Source organism: Myxine glutinosa, chromosome 1, assembly GCF_964187855.1.
Source record: "Myxine glutinosa chromosome 1, kmMyxGlut1.1, whole genome shotgun sequence".
Classification (NCBI taxonomy): Eukaryota; Metazoa; Chordata; class Myxini; order Myxiniformes; family Myxinidae; genus Myxine; species Myxine glutinosa.
Genome location: NC_136261.1, coordinates 324,601,770 through 324,617,599, shown reverse-complemented (window position 1 = coordinate 324,617,599; position 15,830 = coordinate 324,601,770). Strand labels below are relative to the sequence as shown.

At 45.0% G+C, this 15,830-nt stretch overlaps 1 protein-coding gene across 2 annotated transcripts in view; it reads right to left on the bottom strand.

The window, feature by feature from the left end:
- Positions 1 to 15,830, bottom strand: part of LOC137419498 (nuclear autoantigenic sperm protein-like) — a 66,450-nt gene that overhangs the window by 30,151 nt on the left and 20,469 nt on the right. For both annotated transcript variants that reach the window (XM_078771023.1, XM_068105527.2), the window contains exons 5-6: positions 12,373 to 13,016; positions 12,183 to 12,282 (exon numbers count right to left, since the gene is read on the bottom strand). In XM_078771023.1, the coding sequence (XP_078627149.1) occupies positions 12,183 to 12,282; positions 12,373 to 13,016 (744 nt within the window). The remainder of the gene's footprint in view (positions 1 to 12,182; positions 12,283 to 12,372; positions 13,017 to 15,830) is intronic.

Genomic DNA, 15,830 nt, shown 5'->3' with positions numbered 1-15,830 from the left:
TCCGAGTACCTCTCCTCTTTGGCTTGGAGCGTTTCGCATCTCACCGCTCCTCTTGGTGTCGCCTCTTCGCTCATCTCCCAGGTCATCTACTGAAGCAGTCCCTTCCCGTCGCTTTTATTACCCCGGGCGGAATCAAGCCGCCGGCTGCGAGGGCACGCCTACCGGGTCGCTCACCGCGGTGCTGATTGGCCAAGTGGGGTTGGCTCACTCCTCCCCTCTATGACGAGGTGGAGACACGCCTTTCTTCTCCGAGATTAGCACATGGGCAATGGCGGCTTGCGGGATTGAACACCACTCGCACCCCTTTTGAAGGAACTTTGGAGAGCGGAGATGTTTGGGGAAATTGAAAGGGCCTACGCTTATTTTGTTTGATACAATGCAAAGTCAATCTAGTGGGAAACACATATTTAGCCTACATAGAATAAGGAAATACACTATTTAAAAAGATATATCGTGGCCTGCGTGTAAGTTTCATGGAATTAACTAGGAGGACGGCTGCGACCATTATTTACATTACGAGGGTGTTACACATAACAAAACCATACTTTTTACATTCGTTACACTTCCTCCAAAATTGTTACACTTCTCAAATTCGTTACACTTCTCAAAACCGTTACAATATATATATATATATATATATATATATATACTGAAACGCAAAAGAAACTTACCACCTTTGAAACCTTTAAATATCAACAATAACACTGCGTGTAGTAAATGTGTGAACTTATTTGTGGACAATAGTGTCCTCACTGTCAGACAAAACGGTCACGGATCGTCACTTGAACCTTCAATGGTCACTTCATAGCACAGCTGTTGAACAGCCGTTTTGACTGTCAGTGATTAGCCAAGAGGTACGGGATGATTTTAATGAGCTGCACGTGATGTCTTGATATTGGCTTTAAAAAGGCCAGTGCAAAATGGGCATTTTGATCGAAAAATTTGACCATTTTGACCAACTTCAAAAAGACCGAAAACACAAAAGAAACTTACCACCTTTGAAACCTTTAAATATCAACAATAACACTGCGTATAGTAAATGTGTGAACTTATTTGTGGACAATAGTGTCCTCACTGTCAGACAAAACGGTCACGGATGGTCACTTGAACCTTCAATGGTCACTTCATAGCACAGCTGTTGAACAGCCGTTTTGACTGTCAGTGATTAGCCAAGGGGTACGGGATGATTTTAATGAGCTGCACGTGATGTCTTGATATTGGCTTTAAAAAGGCCAGTGCAAAATGGGCATTTCAATCAACATGCCACGATTGTCAAGGGATCAACGGCAGCGTGCCCTGGGCATGCTGCAAGGTGGACTGAGCTACCGTGAGGTGGCACGTCGCCTTGGCTGTTCACACCAGATGATATCGGCCCTGATGGACAGAGACACCCTCCACAACTCCGCAGATGACAGACCTCGATCAGGGAGGCCAAGAGTCACCACTGCGAGGCAGGACAGGCAGATGGTCCGAAGTCACCTGCGGGATCGATTCCGTCCAGCATCCCGCACTGCGGCAGAAACTCCGGGGCGTGCAAACCCACGGATCTCCAATGATACTGCACGAAGACGACTGCATGACTATGGTCTGACTGCCAGAAGACCATACAGAGGCCCCGTGATGACGGTTGCCCATCGCCGCAACCGTCAGAGATGGTGCCAGCAGCATCAGCGGTGGACCTTGGCGCAGTGGAACGAGGTCGCTTTCAGCGACGAGTCGAGGTTCTGTGTGGACAGTCCTGATGGGTGTGAGCCGTGACTGTGTCTGGAGAAGAACTGGCGAGCGATATGCCGATTGTTGCGTGCGTCAAGCCAACAGGTGGGGTGGCCCAAGTGTGATGGTGTGGGCAGCCATATCAGGCCGGTACAGGACGCCACTGGTGGTTGTGGATGGGAATCTTAACGCCCAGCGGTATGTGGATAACATCCTGCGACCTCATCTGCTGCCATTCCTGCTAGACCACCCAGAACTGAGAACCTTTCAGCATGACAACGCTCGTCCCCATGCTGCTCGCTTTACCACTGCATTTCTCCAAGGCGAGAACATCAACACCATGCAGTGGCCTGCGCTCTCCCCTGACCTGAATCCCATAGAGCACCTGTGGGATGAGCTTGGGAGACGCGTAGTTGGCAGGGCCAGGACACGGGCAGAGCTGCTTCAGACATTGAGGACTGAGTGGGACAGAATCCAGCAGCAATCCATCCAAAGACTGGTAGGCAGTATACGCCGACGATGCACTGCCTGTATCCAAAACAATGGTGGCCATATACGCTATTGAAAGGGGACTGACATTGCACCCTGTGCTGTTCTGTACTGTAGAACAAACTGATGAGATGGTGTATCTTGGTCAAAAACTTGACGTCATCAATAAAATGCCAATGTTTCAATTAGCAATTGTTGGTTTGTTTTATTTTGAACTGTTACAATTTTATTACATTTCAAACAAGTGGTAAATTTCTTTTGCGTTTTCGGTCTTTTTGAAGTTGGTCAAAATGGTCAAATTTTTCGGTCAAAATGCCCATTTTGCACTGGCCTTTTTAAAGCCAATATCAAGACATCACGTGCAGCTCATTAAAATCATCCCGTACCCCTTGGCTAATCACTGACAGTCAAAACGGCTGTTCAACAGCTGTGCTATGAAGTGACCATTGAAGGTTCAAGTGACCATCCGTGACCGTTTTGTCTGACAGCGAGGACACTATTGTCCAGAAATAAGTTCACACATTTACTACACCCAGTGTTGTTGTTGATATTTAAAGGTTTCAAAGGTGGTAAGTTTCTTTTGCGTTTCAGTATATATATATATATATATATATACATACATATATATATATATATATATATATACGAGTATACCGTGTCATGGACAGACTGTTGTTCGCTTGTGCTTTATGCCAAGTTGAACACCAATCGTTAGAAAGCAAGCAGCCACACAGCAAAATTTAACTTCAAAATTGATAAGCATTCTATGCCACGACATGCATTACATGAACATTACTTGAGATCATGTTGCAAAGTAATCATTTTGTAGTAGAGGAAACGAAAGTGAAAAGGTGGCTTAGAAATAGATTTGAAAATCATTTCATGTTAGAGACAGGCATCCAGTGGGAAGAGTTAGGGCATGGGGTGGTGCATTGGGAAAGGGTGAATGCCAGCTGAGATTTTCCCGAAAAGGGTCATTTTAACCCGTTTTTTTCCAAATTGTTATTTTCAAAGATTTTGTAACTTTGGAGGTAGTTTTCAGATATACCTTGCAATAATATTTCATATATTTTATTTGTTATAAATTTCCAATACCTCATTTCAAAGCTTGTGATGTCATACCCCTTTTACCATGTACACAGCAGCTAGATTCCATCCCAGTCATTTTAGTTCCGATACTTCCATAAAGGTAGCAGCAGCGATGCAGCTGAATAATCCATCGTCTTAAGATGGTGGATTATGACATTTTTGAAATTTCCAAATTTTCAAGAAGTCATGATAATTCATCAATAGAATTCTTGTAATGTGAGGTAAGTAATGCATGCAGATGAAGGTCTTTGTAATTGTTACTTCTTTTAAACTATAACAAACTGAAAACGAAAGTGAAAGTAGCAAAGGGCAGGGCCTAGCCTAACATGTGCTCTGCACAGTGAACATACATGGTGAACACAGCTTGTCATGCATACACCTGCTGAACTACATGTATCTCTGATGAGTGAGAGACAGTTAATTGGATTTTACTAATACTAGGCCTGTTTTGGTGCTTGAAAGAAATCTTCCAGATGAAAAGATGACAGTGCAAAGTTACATGGTGTCCAAAAGCTATAAACAGTAGTCGGCCTAGCCTAGCTGTCCCAATTTTATGACGGTCACTTTTTTTAACCCTTTCACTACTGCATGATTGTGCAGTTACAGTAGCAAAACGGTTAATACCATTTGTTTTGTATTCCAGGCAATGGAGGCTGCTGCCAGTATTTCAAACCAAAAACGTAAGCGACCATCGACGCCGTCCCTTGGCAAATGCATCATTTGCCAAAAGGACAGAGCGGAAGCTGCCGTGCGTCAGTCAACCTCACGTGGCATCGAGTCATTGAGGAGTGCCCTGGCAACACGTATATCACACAACTGTGCAAAGTATCTAGAAGCCCTCGACAGGCTGCAAGATGAAACGCTTGATTTCGAAAAGGTAGTCTGGCATAAGGACTGCTTTTCAAGCTTTACTAGCAAGGACCACCTCCAACGTCTGAAAAACGAAGTGCGACTCATGTTACATCAGAGAATGAAGATAGGCCCCAACCCACAGAAGTGTAGGTGTCATGCAGTGAGAGAAGTGCATATTCTGCCAAGAGAACACACCGGACAGTCTTCACCAAATTCTCACTTTGCCAACATCGACGAAAGTGATGGAGCGTGCCATGCAAATGGACCCAATGCTCTCATATCGTGTGGCAGGTGTGGCAGATCTTGTTGTGTCTGAAGCTAAATACCATTTGAAATGTTATGTAACATTCTGCAGAAATGCTGAAAAGCTCGACACCGAGAAGGAGACTGGTGATGTCTTTGACCAACCTTGCTTACACGAACTTATGAGAGAACTTGATGTTGAACTGAAAGTAGGAAATATATTTTCTGTGAGAAGTGTTTGGAATAGGTACTGCGAACTGCTGTCCTCAGATGACAGCCCATGTAGTTCTCACTGCAATCCTAATCCTGACTCAAATATTGAGTGGGCATTCAGAAATAGACTGAAGGCTCATTTTGGTGAAAGTTGAAATCGTTGCAAATGAGAGACAGCAAGATTCACTCCTAATACTTCCAAAGTTGTCGAAACAGATATTGGTAAAAAACCTCAATGACATTTCACAAGAGAGACAAAACAGGCTGAGGAGAATCTTAAGTGTATTTCTTGTAGATGATGACACTAATCTTGGTAGGTCTATGTATCATTTAGTGAGTCGCATACGGTCAGATATTCAAGAAACCATCAGCTACACTGAATATGATGTTGTCGATTCAAAGCATGCGCAGAAAATAGTTCCACAATCACTATACCTATTGGTTAGCATGTTGCTGGGAGAAAATGATCATCCAAACCACCATGATAGAATTCTTAGTATAGCACAAGATATTATATCTGTTTCATCCAAGAGCTGTGTCATAACACCCAAACATCTCGGTATTGGGGTGGCAGTGCACCATGCTACAAGAAGCAAATCCCTAGTAGAGCTACTTCATGCTCATTCATGGTCATTGTGCTAGCTATGCAATGGTACAGAGGGTAGATACTAGTATTGCAAACACAGGAGATAGAACGTTACAAGGCAAATGATAACGTTGTCGTACCCCAAAATCTGATCCCTGGTAAGTTTGTCCAGTTTGCTGGCGACAATATCAACATTCTTGAGGAAACACTTGATGGCAAGGGGCAGTTCAATGCAACTCAGATTGTCGCGTTCCAAAATGCTAATATCAGTGTTGATGACGTATCAAAGCCTAGCACTCCAAGCAACACTACCATTGGTAAGGATCGATCTATCACTGCTTCAATCCCCCCTGATTTTCATGAAATCCTGGATTCTGGATACTCTAACAGTAGATGGCCCAGTCCAATCATTCCCTTGGTGGACTACCACTGGTTCAAGTTTTATGAAACCACCAAGTCAGTCATTCAAGCCAGGTGTAAAGACTTGTCATGGATTCTTAGCAGAATAGCTGGTAACAACATGGAAGACGGCCAAGTTGTCCCTGCTTGGACAAGTTTTAATCAGATCGTCTCGCCTGAACACACGACATCAGGGTTAGTTACAGTTGCCAGCATGCCCATAATTCCAGCTAAAGCAGACGATCCAGATACAGTCTACACCGTCCTCTCAAGATGCAAGTACATCAGTGAGTCAATGGGACAGCAGTACATGGTGGTGACTTTTGACCAAGCCCTTTACTGCAAGGCCAAGGAGATAGTATGGCTCAAACAAGCAGAGTTCAGCAAAACCATCATCAGACTAGGCGGTTTCCACATCATCATGAATTTTATGAAGGCCATTGGACAACATCTGGAGGGATCTGGCCTGAAGGAAGTCTGGGTAGAGAGTGGGGTCTTCGGGGACACCACAGCAGGTAAAATGATGGATGGAGACGCTTACAATAAAGCTGTGCGTGGACACAAGCTTGCAGTGGAGGCTCTTTGGCGGATTCTCTGGTCCAAATTTGAAACTTGGTGCGATGCCAGTCAGAAGGCACTTCCACATGACACCAAGACGTGTGCCCTTGAAGTTGCCAATGCCTTCAAAGATCACGACATGGATGGTGCACAGAAGGCCTACACACAGTTGACGAGCATGAACGAGACAATCCTTTTAACAATCAAGGAATTTGAAGATGATCTACTGCAAAGGCCGCAGTTCAAATTTTGGGTCAATTACATGGATATGGTCTCCATCTTGCTAAACTTCATACGAGCAGAGAGAGAGGGCAACTGGGAATTACATTTGACGTCATTTTCCAGGATGCTCCCATGGTTTGGTGTACAACCACACAAATTATGCAAGATGGGGCCCAGTCTACTTGGCTGACATGCACCAGCTCCCTCCAGCAATCCATCATCTCTTCGTTGAGGGAAACGTCACTGTCAAGAGGACGAAGAAGAAGTTTTGCCGGGTTTCAGTTGACCAAGCACTGGAGCATGTCAACAAAGTATCCAAAATTAGCAGTGGAATAATCGGCATCACTAGGAGGAATGCAGCACGTGACAAGTGGTGTCTGACCTATAATGAGAAATCGCGTTTAGCTGAGGCAACGTACAAGATGTTTGGAATAGATGTTGACAGGGACATGGATGCTGAATGGTGTTATCAGGAGGTTGGGCCCACGAGACTGAGGAGGGATGCAAAGGACCTGCACAAAATCATGAAAGAATTCCAGAGGCTGGACGTCTTCATAGATTCCGAGGACAATGTTGAAGACCTGGTGTGCCTTGGCACAAAGGACGTCGTCCCAGACTCCATCAAAGAAGAAGTCATCCCAACTCTCTCATCCTCATATGTGGTGATTTCAACTGTCATCATGCCAGTTGGCTGGGTGTGGGTACCTCTCTCACCAGCCATGGCTCCTCAGCAAAGGACTTCTGCGACTCACTGGGACCAACACAATCTGTCAATTTCCCGACCCGGATCTCAGTCAACGGAACATCTTCTCTTCTGGACTTGGTTATGACTAACTTCCCTGAAAATGTCTGCTGCCCTTCTTCTGCTCCAATCGGATCATCTGATCATGTCCTTGTTAAAGTGGACATCTCTCTGACCATCCTCAGGGAGCCTGCTCAGCGTCGACGAGTCTGACATTTCACTCAGGCCAACTGGCACGGTCTTCAAGCAGCCATCAATCATTTGGACTGGTCTCCCATCTCTACCACCTCTGACATCAACTCATCCTGTGAATTCTTCCAAAGTAAATTGCTCTCTCTCATGCACAGATTTATCCCATCTCGTCTTCAGTTGTCATACCCTTCCTCCCGTCCATGGTACACGGAATCTTGTGGTGAGTGTTGCCCAGAAACAACTTGCCTTCGTCTCCTGGAAAGCAAATCCAATGGAAGGAAATCTCATTTCCTTTCACAAAGCCCGAAACAAGTGTGTGTCCACCCTCAGGAGAGCCAGGAAACAATATCTCTCCGTTCTCAAGACCGAACTCTTATCTGTCTCCCTCTTCCAAATCCTGGTGGCGTCTGGTCAAATCCGTTTCTGGTGTTTGTTCCCCCTCCATCCACTCCCTTACCTCAAACGGCTACACAGCTGACTCCGCACATGAAAAAGCTGAATGCCTCAACTCTGTGTTTGCCTCTAAATCTTGTGTCCCAAACCCAACCCTCTCTGTACCCACCATACCCAGTCGTACCCTGCTGCTCCTGGACTCCGTGTCCTTTCCTCCTGACAAGGTGGAAAAGTTTCTGTCAACCCTCGACTCTGATTCTGCAACTGGACCCGACGGCATCAGCCCACGGGTCCTAAAATCCTGCTCTGCCGCTCTATCTCACCCTCTCTCTGTTCTCTTCACCCTCTCTTTTGCTCAAGGTCAACTGCCATCTGCTTAGAAATCAGCCAACATCACCACTTTGCACAAAAAAGGTGCAAAAACAGATCCTAGCAACTACAGACCAATCAGCCTTCTCCCAATTATCAGCAAAGTCATGGAACCCATCATTGCTTCGGATATGAAATCTTTCCTCTTCTCCAATGGCTTGATCTCTGATCATCAATTTGGTTTCAGACCAGGTCACTACTCTGGACATGCTGCTTCTGCTGTCTCAACAATGGATGGAGGTCCTCAATGCCAAACAGGAAATTAGAGCTGTCTCCCTCGACATATCACGTGCCTTCGACACGGTCTGGCACCCGGCTCTGCTCACCAAACTCTCCTCCTTTGGTATCCATGGAAATCTCCACGCATGGCTGGCGGACTTCCTCTCTAGTCGTCGTCGTGTGGCCCTGAATGGGTTTCTCTCATCTCCTCTTCCTGTTCAGGCTGGAGTTCCCCAAGGCAGTGTTCTGGGCCCCGTGCTTTTTCTGGTCTTCATCAATGATCTCTCTGACTCTCTTGAAAATCCTCTCTATCTCTTTGCTGATGACTCCACTCTCTGCCGCTCCATTCCTCTTCCCTCAGATCGGCAGTCTGCAGCCTCCTCACTCTCTGAAGACTTGGACAAAATCACAGACTGGTCAAACAAGTGGAACATGTCTTTCAATCCTGACAAATCTCACACTCTTACTATGTCTCTCCGAAAAGATCGACTGGACAACCCTCCCATCTACTTTCTCAACAATCCTCTCCAAGAAGTTCTGTCGCTCAAGCTTTTGGGTCTCACAATCTGCCATGATCTTTCTTGGGAAAACCACATTTCCAAGCTGGCCTCCAAAGCCAGTCGCCGACTGGGCATCCTCCGTCGTGCGAAGTCCTTCCTCGGCACACCTGAGCTCCTCACCACAAACAAGGTTTTCATCCGCAGCTCAATGGAATACTGTTCTCCCCTAAGGGCCGGTGCTCCTGCCTCACATCTAGCTCGGCTTCACGCTGTTGAAACCAAAGCTTTCAGAATTATTGGAATCTCCTGCGATGAAGCTATCTCTGAGGGCCTTTCACTCACTCACCGCAGGCAGGTAGGTAGGTGGTCTTTCTGTCTTCTACGGACTCCTCTCCGGCCTTGCACCCCCAGCTCTCTCTGTGCTCTGTCCCCTAAATATTCCTACAGGTCGCACAAGATCTGCCAGCCATCCTCTGATGGTTAAACTGCCGAAATCTCGGCTCTCTGCTCACCTTCACTCTTTCATTCCTCTTTTCTCCCGCCTCTGGAACAAACTCCCTCACTCCCTTCAATCCCACTCCTCCCTCCAGGTCTTTAAAACAGCTGTTCACCACCATCTCTTATCTTCCCCCATCCAAAACCTTGATCTTTTCTACCCCCGCTAATTCACCCCAGATCCACCTTGTTTGAAATTCCAACTTCTTTCCTGGAAGTCCTGGCAGTGTCCATATGTTTTATACCTCTCCCACCGCCCCCTTCCCATGCCCCCCCCCCCCAAAGCCCTCGCCCTCTCTCAGATCTCTCGATGTCTCCATGTCTCTCAGTCCCTGCTCTCAAATGTTGTGTTTGTGTCCTTCCCCCTCTCTCCCCATCTTGTCTACCGCTCCCGATGTTATATGTTTTATGTGTCGGTTTGTCTTTCTGTGTGATTAATGTTCGCTCTTTCACGAGCTTCGATCTTGTATACAAAAAAAGAAGAAAAAAAAGTCCTCAAGGCTGGTGAAACAGGGGCATCCCTAGTTGAAACATTTGTCTCCACTCGCCTTATTGAGAAGTCAACAGACTTTCATGCTACATTATCTAGGAACAAAACACATCAATAAGCAGGATGTACAAAGTAAGCATTCAACCAAGTGGAGCTGGCCAGAAAGAGATCAAAGCTGACAGGAATCTAATCCAAAGACTGTTTGTGGCAGCACAGGGAGGGAGAGATGTAGACCTGAATAACATCCTGAGGCATGAGCTTTCTTTCATCAGTCCCACGTGCACTAGCAGACACCAATGGGAAACTCCATTCTACCGACAAGTGCCAGCTTCAAGAAATGCTGACCAAGGACATAGAAGTGTCAAAAAACCTTCCCAAGAGTACAGCAAAAACCTGCTTGATCATTGACGGCCCTGCACTGATACAAGCAATTGGCAAGCCTGAGAAATCAGAGACTTTTGGAGATCTGAGCAATGTATTCTGTACCAGTGTCTTAAACCGCTTTGGTCCCATGTACTCCAGGGTTGATGTTGTGTTCGATCGGTATCAGGTCTCCATCAAGTCTGGCACAAGGGAAAAAAAGAGCCGGCAAAACCCGCCCAATCAGACGTGTCATCAGTTCAAAAGACGTGAAGCTCCCCTCCAACTTCAACTCATTCCTCAGCCTCTCTGCCAGCAAGGCTGACTTGGCAGCATTTCTTTCCGGATCTCTCATAGAGATGGTGGAGAAGGAGCTACAGCCAACATATGAATTAGTTGTTGCCGGCGGGTTTGAGGATTTGATGAGGGTATGGATTTCTACCGGCAGGAGCACCAACTCCACGAACGCAAACCATGAAGAGGCGGACACCAGGATCATCCTGCATGCCAGGGATGCGACACTACAGGGCTACCAGAGATGTGTCCTTCAATGCCGAGACACAGATGTCCTGGTTGTGGCACTGGGCCTGCGAGATCACCTATCTCCAGAGGTGTGGTTCAGTTCAGGATTGAAATCCAAACGTCCCTTCATCCCCATCCATCAGATCTCGCTACCAGAAGACCAAATTCAGACAATTATTGCATTCCATGCACTAACAGGTTGTGACACAGTCAGCCAGTTCGCCGGTATAGGGAAGAAGACTACGTTGAAAGTGTTCACTGAAGAGTCAGCATGCCTCCAGAAGATGGGGTCGAAAAACATCAGTGACCAATTGATCCAAGACGCTGAGAAGTTGTGTGCAAACTGTACCTAAAAGCCACCCCTCTTACGGCAATTGATCAAGTTCGCCGAGAAATGTTCAAGGAAAGCGTTCGCTTGATGCTCTTCCCCCCCTCCAAGGATGCACTGGAAATGCATATTCGTCGAGCAAATTACCAATGCCTTGTCTGGAAGGAGTCACTAAGCCCAGTGCAAGATCTGCCTGATCCAACAACCAGTGGATGTAAGCAGGATAGTAGTGGAAACCTCGTTCCCAATTTGATGACCCTGAGCCCTCTTCCAAAAGCTTGCAAGGAGCTTGTGAGCTGCTTTTGCACATCTGGTTGTGGAAAAAGATGCGGCTGTTTCCGTGCAGGACAAAAGACCTGCATTAGTGCTTGCACTTGTAGGGGATCATGCACCAATTCACAGGATGATGATGAAGATGTGTTGGTAGTCGGAGCCCCGGTTCAAACTATGTTATCCGTAGGTTGTTGGCAAACAGAATAAAGTCTCAAACAATACTAGGAATCTTGACCATGGTGGTTTGGAGACATTTTCCAATGCATACTGTATGCTATAACATCACACTTAACAATTCCATGTACGGGTAAATACAAAACAGAGGTTTTTTTCACAATTTCTATGTATTTTTGAAGAAAAGGATAATTTTCACCCTTCACTAATTGCCCACAGAGGGGTATTACATCAATCTTCCCTCACTAAAAACTGCTCTTCTATGTGAGGATTGATAAATAAAAGCAATTTGAACCAGCAACTTTAGTTTTATATGGCATTTTGCCTATCTATTAGAAAGTGAGAAAATTATATATTTTTGCCATATGTTGACCTTTGACCCCCACTGTAACCATGGTAACCCCTTAATTATATATATATATTTTAAAATACTGAGATGCATTTTGTAGGCAATATCATCAGCAACAAAATGATGTATAAAAACCCCATGTAGAGTAAAATGGCTGGGCAAATAAATGGGATATTGTTACAAACATCTCTTCTCTTTTTCAACACTTCGGAAATACCGATTTAGCAAAAAAAGGGTTAAAAATGACCCTTTTCGGGAAAATCTCAGCTGGCATCCACCCTCACCCGATGCACCACCCCATTCCCTACCTGTCTCCAGTGGATGCCTGCTTTTAACACGAAATGATTTTCAAAATGAAATTTTCAGGCTCATTTCCTCTACTATTGGGTATTGGGGGTTATGACAAACTTACCCACATCGTCGTTTTCTGCATCAAGATCTTCCATCAGGTCATGTTGCTGCAGCTCTGAATTCACTTGGTCCTTTGTTTTTAGCTTCATATCATGGTGTTCCTAAAATGCAAATACATCTCTTATGAGCATTTCTTGCCCTTTAGTCTTGTACTATTCAGCCAATTCCTTTGCTCCCAGGCATTCTTTTACCTCCTCCTGCATTTTCTCCACACAGCCACTTCCGTTCCCCTTGACATCAGCTCCACCGATTGCATCCCCCTTGACATCAGCACCACCGATTCCAGAACCCTCGACATCAGCACCACCTATTCCGGACCCCTTGACATCAGCACCACTGCTTCCGTCCCCCTTGACATCAGCACCACTGCTTCCGTCCCCCTTGACATCAGCACTACTGCTTCCGTCCCCCTTGACATCCACACCACCGCTTACATCCCCCTTGACACCCACACCACCACTTCCATTGCCCACGACACCCGCATTGCCTCCATTGTCCTCGGCAACTGCACCACTGTCTTTGTTGCCCTCCCCCTCCGCACTTTCATCAACATCGTCCATGTCCATTTCCCCCGCATCTTCAGACACAGCCAGTACTTTGTGACCTTCACCTTCATTCCTTTGGGTTGTTACATCCTCATCTTCTGCAGTCTTCATCTGTCGGTCAATTTCAGCAGGCTCTTCCCCTTTGGCTTCAAAGCTCACCGCACCATCAACCACATCTTTTATTTCAGTTTTCACATCCCCAGAGCCAACCTTTTCCTTTCCTTCCCTGTCTTCCTGCTCTTCAATCATTGCATCATGAATTTGCTCCATCAGCTCACCTTTTGCTTCTTCTGGGAAGAGAAAGTAAAAATCAATGAAATATCAAGTAGTAAGCAACTTCAATTCAAATGAAAAAAGTGAAGTTGTGCAGCCAAGTAGACACCGCATACACAAGGTGCCTCAACCGTGTTTTCATTTTATCACAAGGTGAAAAATTGGTTGGCTCTTTTTTTTCTTGCAAGGGCCGTTCAGAAGAGTATTCAGACACCCAAAAGCTGCAGCTTATATGCTCATCAACCAAGATGCATGTACAGTCGTGGCCAAAAATATTGGCATCCTTTCACCTTTTTTTTTTTTCAAATAACTTCAAATTTTCTCCAAAAATAAGTCGACATTGACATAAGTATTTCGTCTCCACAATTCTTTATTTCACTGTTGTTACAGAACCTTTGTTTTTGATTCAAAACTTAATATATCCTTTTAAATCATGAAATAAAAATAAATGGCATCGACAAAATTATTGACACCCAAGACTTGATATTTGGAAGCACGGCTTTTGGACAAAACTGCAATCAAGCACTTCCTGCAGCCATGAATGAGCTCCCACCACCTCTCTACTGGCAGTTTCCCCCACTCTTCTTGTGCAAACTGCTCCAGTTCTCCCAGATTTAAAGGGTGCCTTCTCCCAAATGCTATTTTCAGATCTCCCCACAGGTGTTCAATGGGATTGACATCTGGACTCATTGGTGGCCACCTCAGACCAGTCCAGTGCTTGTCTTGAAGAGTTCCTGTGTGTTTTTTGAAGTGTGTTTGAGGTCATTGTCCAGCTGCAAGACCCATGACCTTCAATGGAGACCCAGCTTTCTGACACACACACCTTGTTCAGGTGTGATTTGGCAAACTCCAGTCAAGCTTTCTCAGCAATGGGGTCCTTCTGAGTCTCGTACCATAGAAACCCATTTCACCGAGTTGCCGACGGGTGGTGCAAGTTGAAACTGTCGTACCTTGTGTCTGAAGATCAGCTTGAATCTGTTTGGCAGTTGATCGAGGTGCCTTCTCCACGATTTGAACAATCCTTCACTGCAATCTTCAATCAAGTTTTCTCTTGTGGCCACATCCAGGGAGGTTGGCTACAATGCCATGGGCCTTAAACTTCCTGATAACATTGCGTACGGTGGACACAGGAACATCAAGGTCTCTGGAGATGGACTTGTAGCCTTGAGATTGTCCATGCTTGGCTTCAATCTTGTGTCTGACCTCCTCAGACAATTCTCTGGTTTTCTTTCTTTTATCCATGCTAATTGGGGTACACACAGTGACAGAAAACATCATGACTCCTTTCTCTATTCAAACCGGTTGAATAAAACAGGCATTTTAAGGCCATTTTCCCTGCTAGAGCGGGGGTTAGCCTTGCGGGCCCCATGACAATCTTCTCCATTTTGCCCTATTTTCCATATTATTTTGGTTGAATGAGTAATTTATATATTGCAGGCACCTGCAACTCACCATAGGTGAGTTCAATTCCAAAGTGAAGGAGAATCACCTGCTTGAAATCTAATTATTTCTAACAACAAGCCAATAATATTGTCCAGGCCATTTTCGGATTTGTGTGGAATAAGCTACGATTTCGTATTTTTTTTTTTCCAGCTTTTATGTTTTGTTCCACTGCAAACCAAAGAAATACAAATGTGGATACCAAAAGATTTTTTCATTTCAACAATTTTCTGGAAGAAATGGTGCATTATTTGAAAAAAAAGAAAGTGCCAATATTTTTGGCCACGACTGTATATTATGCCATTAGTTTAATTCATCCGACAGTTTCAGAATGCAATCCAGAGGTTTATGTCAAACGATTATGGATCTAGAATAGAGCATCGATGAAGCACATGTTTATGCAAAGAAGGTACCAGCTCCATTAAATGGACAAACAAACTTTTCTCCACTCATTCTTGGCACTATCTGGGGAGTTCTACAAAATGTGTATCTGGTTCCTATTTTGTATACATTGCTGCGTCGCATACAAAGTCCTTAATCATGAAAACCAGAGATAACATGGTAGAACCATTGCCAGCACAGCATCAAGTCAGCACAGAATGCAACAAGGAGGTTAGATGAACAAAAGGAAATAAAATATAGCAAAATGCAAAAAAGATGGGATCAATTGGGATTTGGGGGAGGTGTTAGAGGGGGTGGGGGGAGGGTATGAGCAGTTAATGAGGATATAAAGATCATGGCCAGGGCCAGAGGACTACCTGAGGTAGTAATACACTACCAAATTGAAGTCCTCGAGGAAGGGGGGTGGGGGGAAGATCAGACCAAGAGAATAAGATACTTCCACAGGGGGGAACAAGAAAGAGCAATCAGACATTGCAGATCGCCAGGACGTGTTTTTAAGGCTTTTGTAGTAAAACAAATATGGGGGCCAAACCACGTGACCGGCGACATCTTTTTTCTTTTTTTTCCTCCACCAATTTATCCCTAGATGATGCTCAAGAAATTTCATCTTGATCGGATGAAGTTTTGTACTTGTCGAATTATGACATCATGATGGAGGCACCTATGACATCATTAACATATTTTATTCCACATGGAGAGTTCTTTACAATGAGCCAAATCTCAATTTTTTTCTATGCAGCGCTTTTGGAGACAGAGGTGGAAAATTTTTCGGTTTTTCCAAGATGGTGCCTGTACCACGTGACCTATGACGTCATAATTACCATTAAAAAAAAATTATACAGGTGGAGTTGCATGTATGGTGAAAATGTCCTGTCAATCGGACCAACGGTTGCAGAGAAAATCATTTATTCTGTGCGGAAAAACAAAAACGGGCAGACAGACACACACAAACAAATGGACTCAAATGCAACACCCTACCCTCTAGCGAG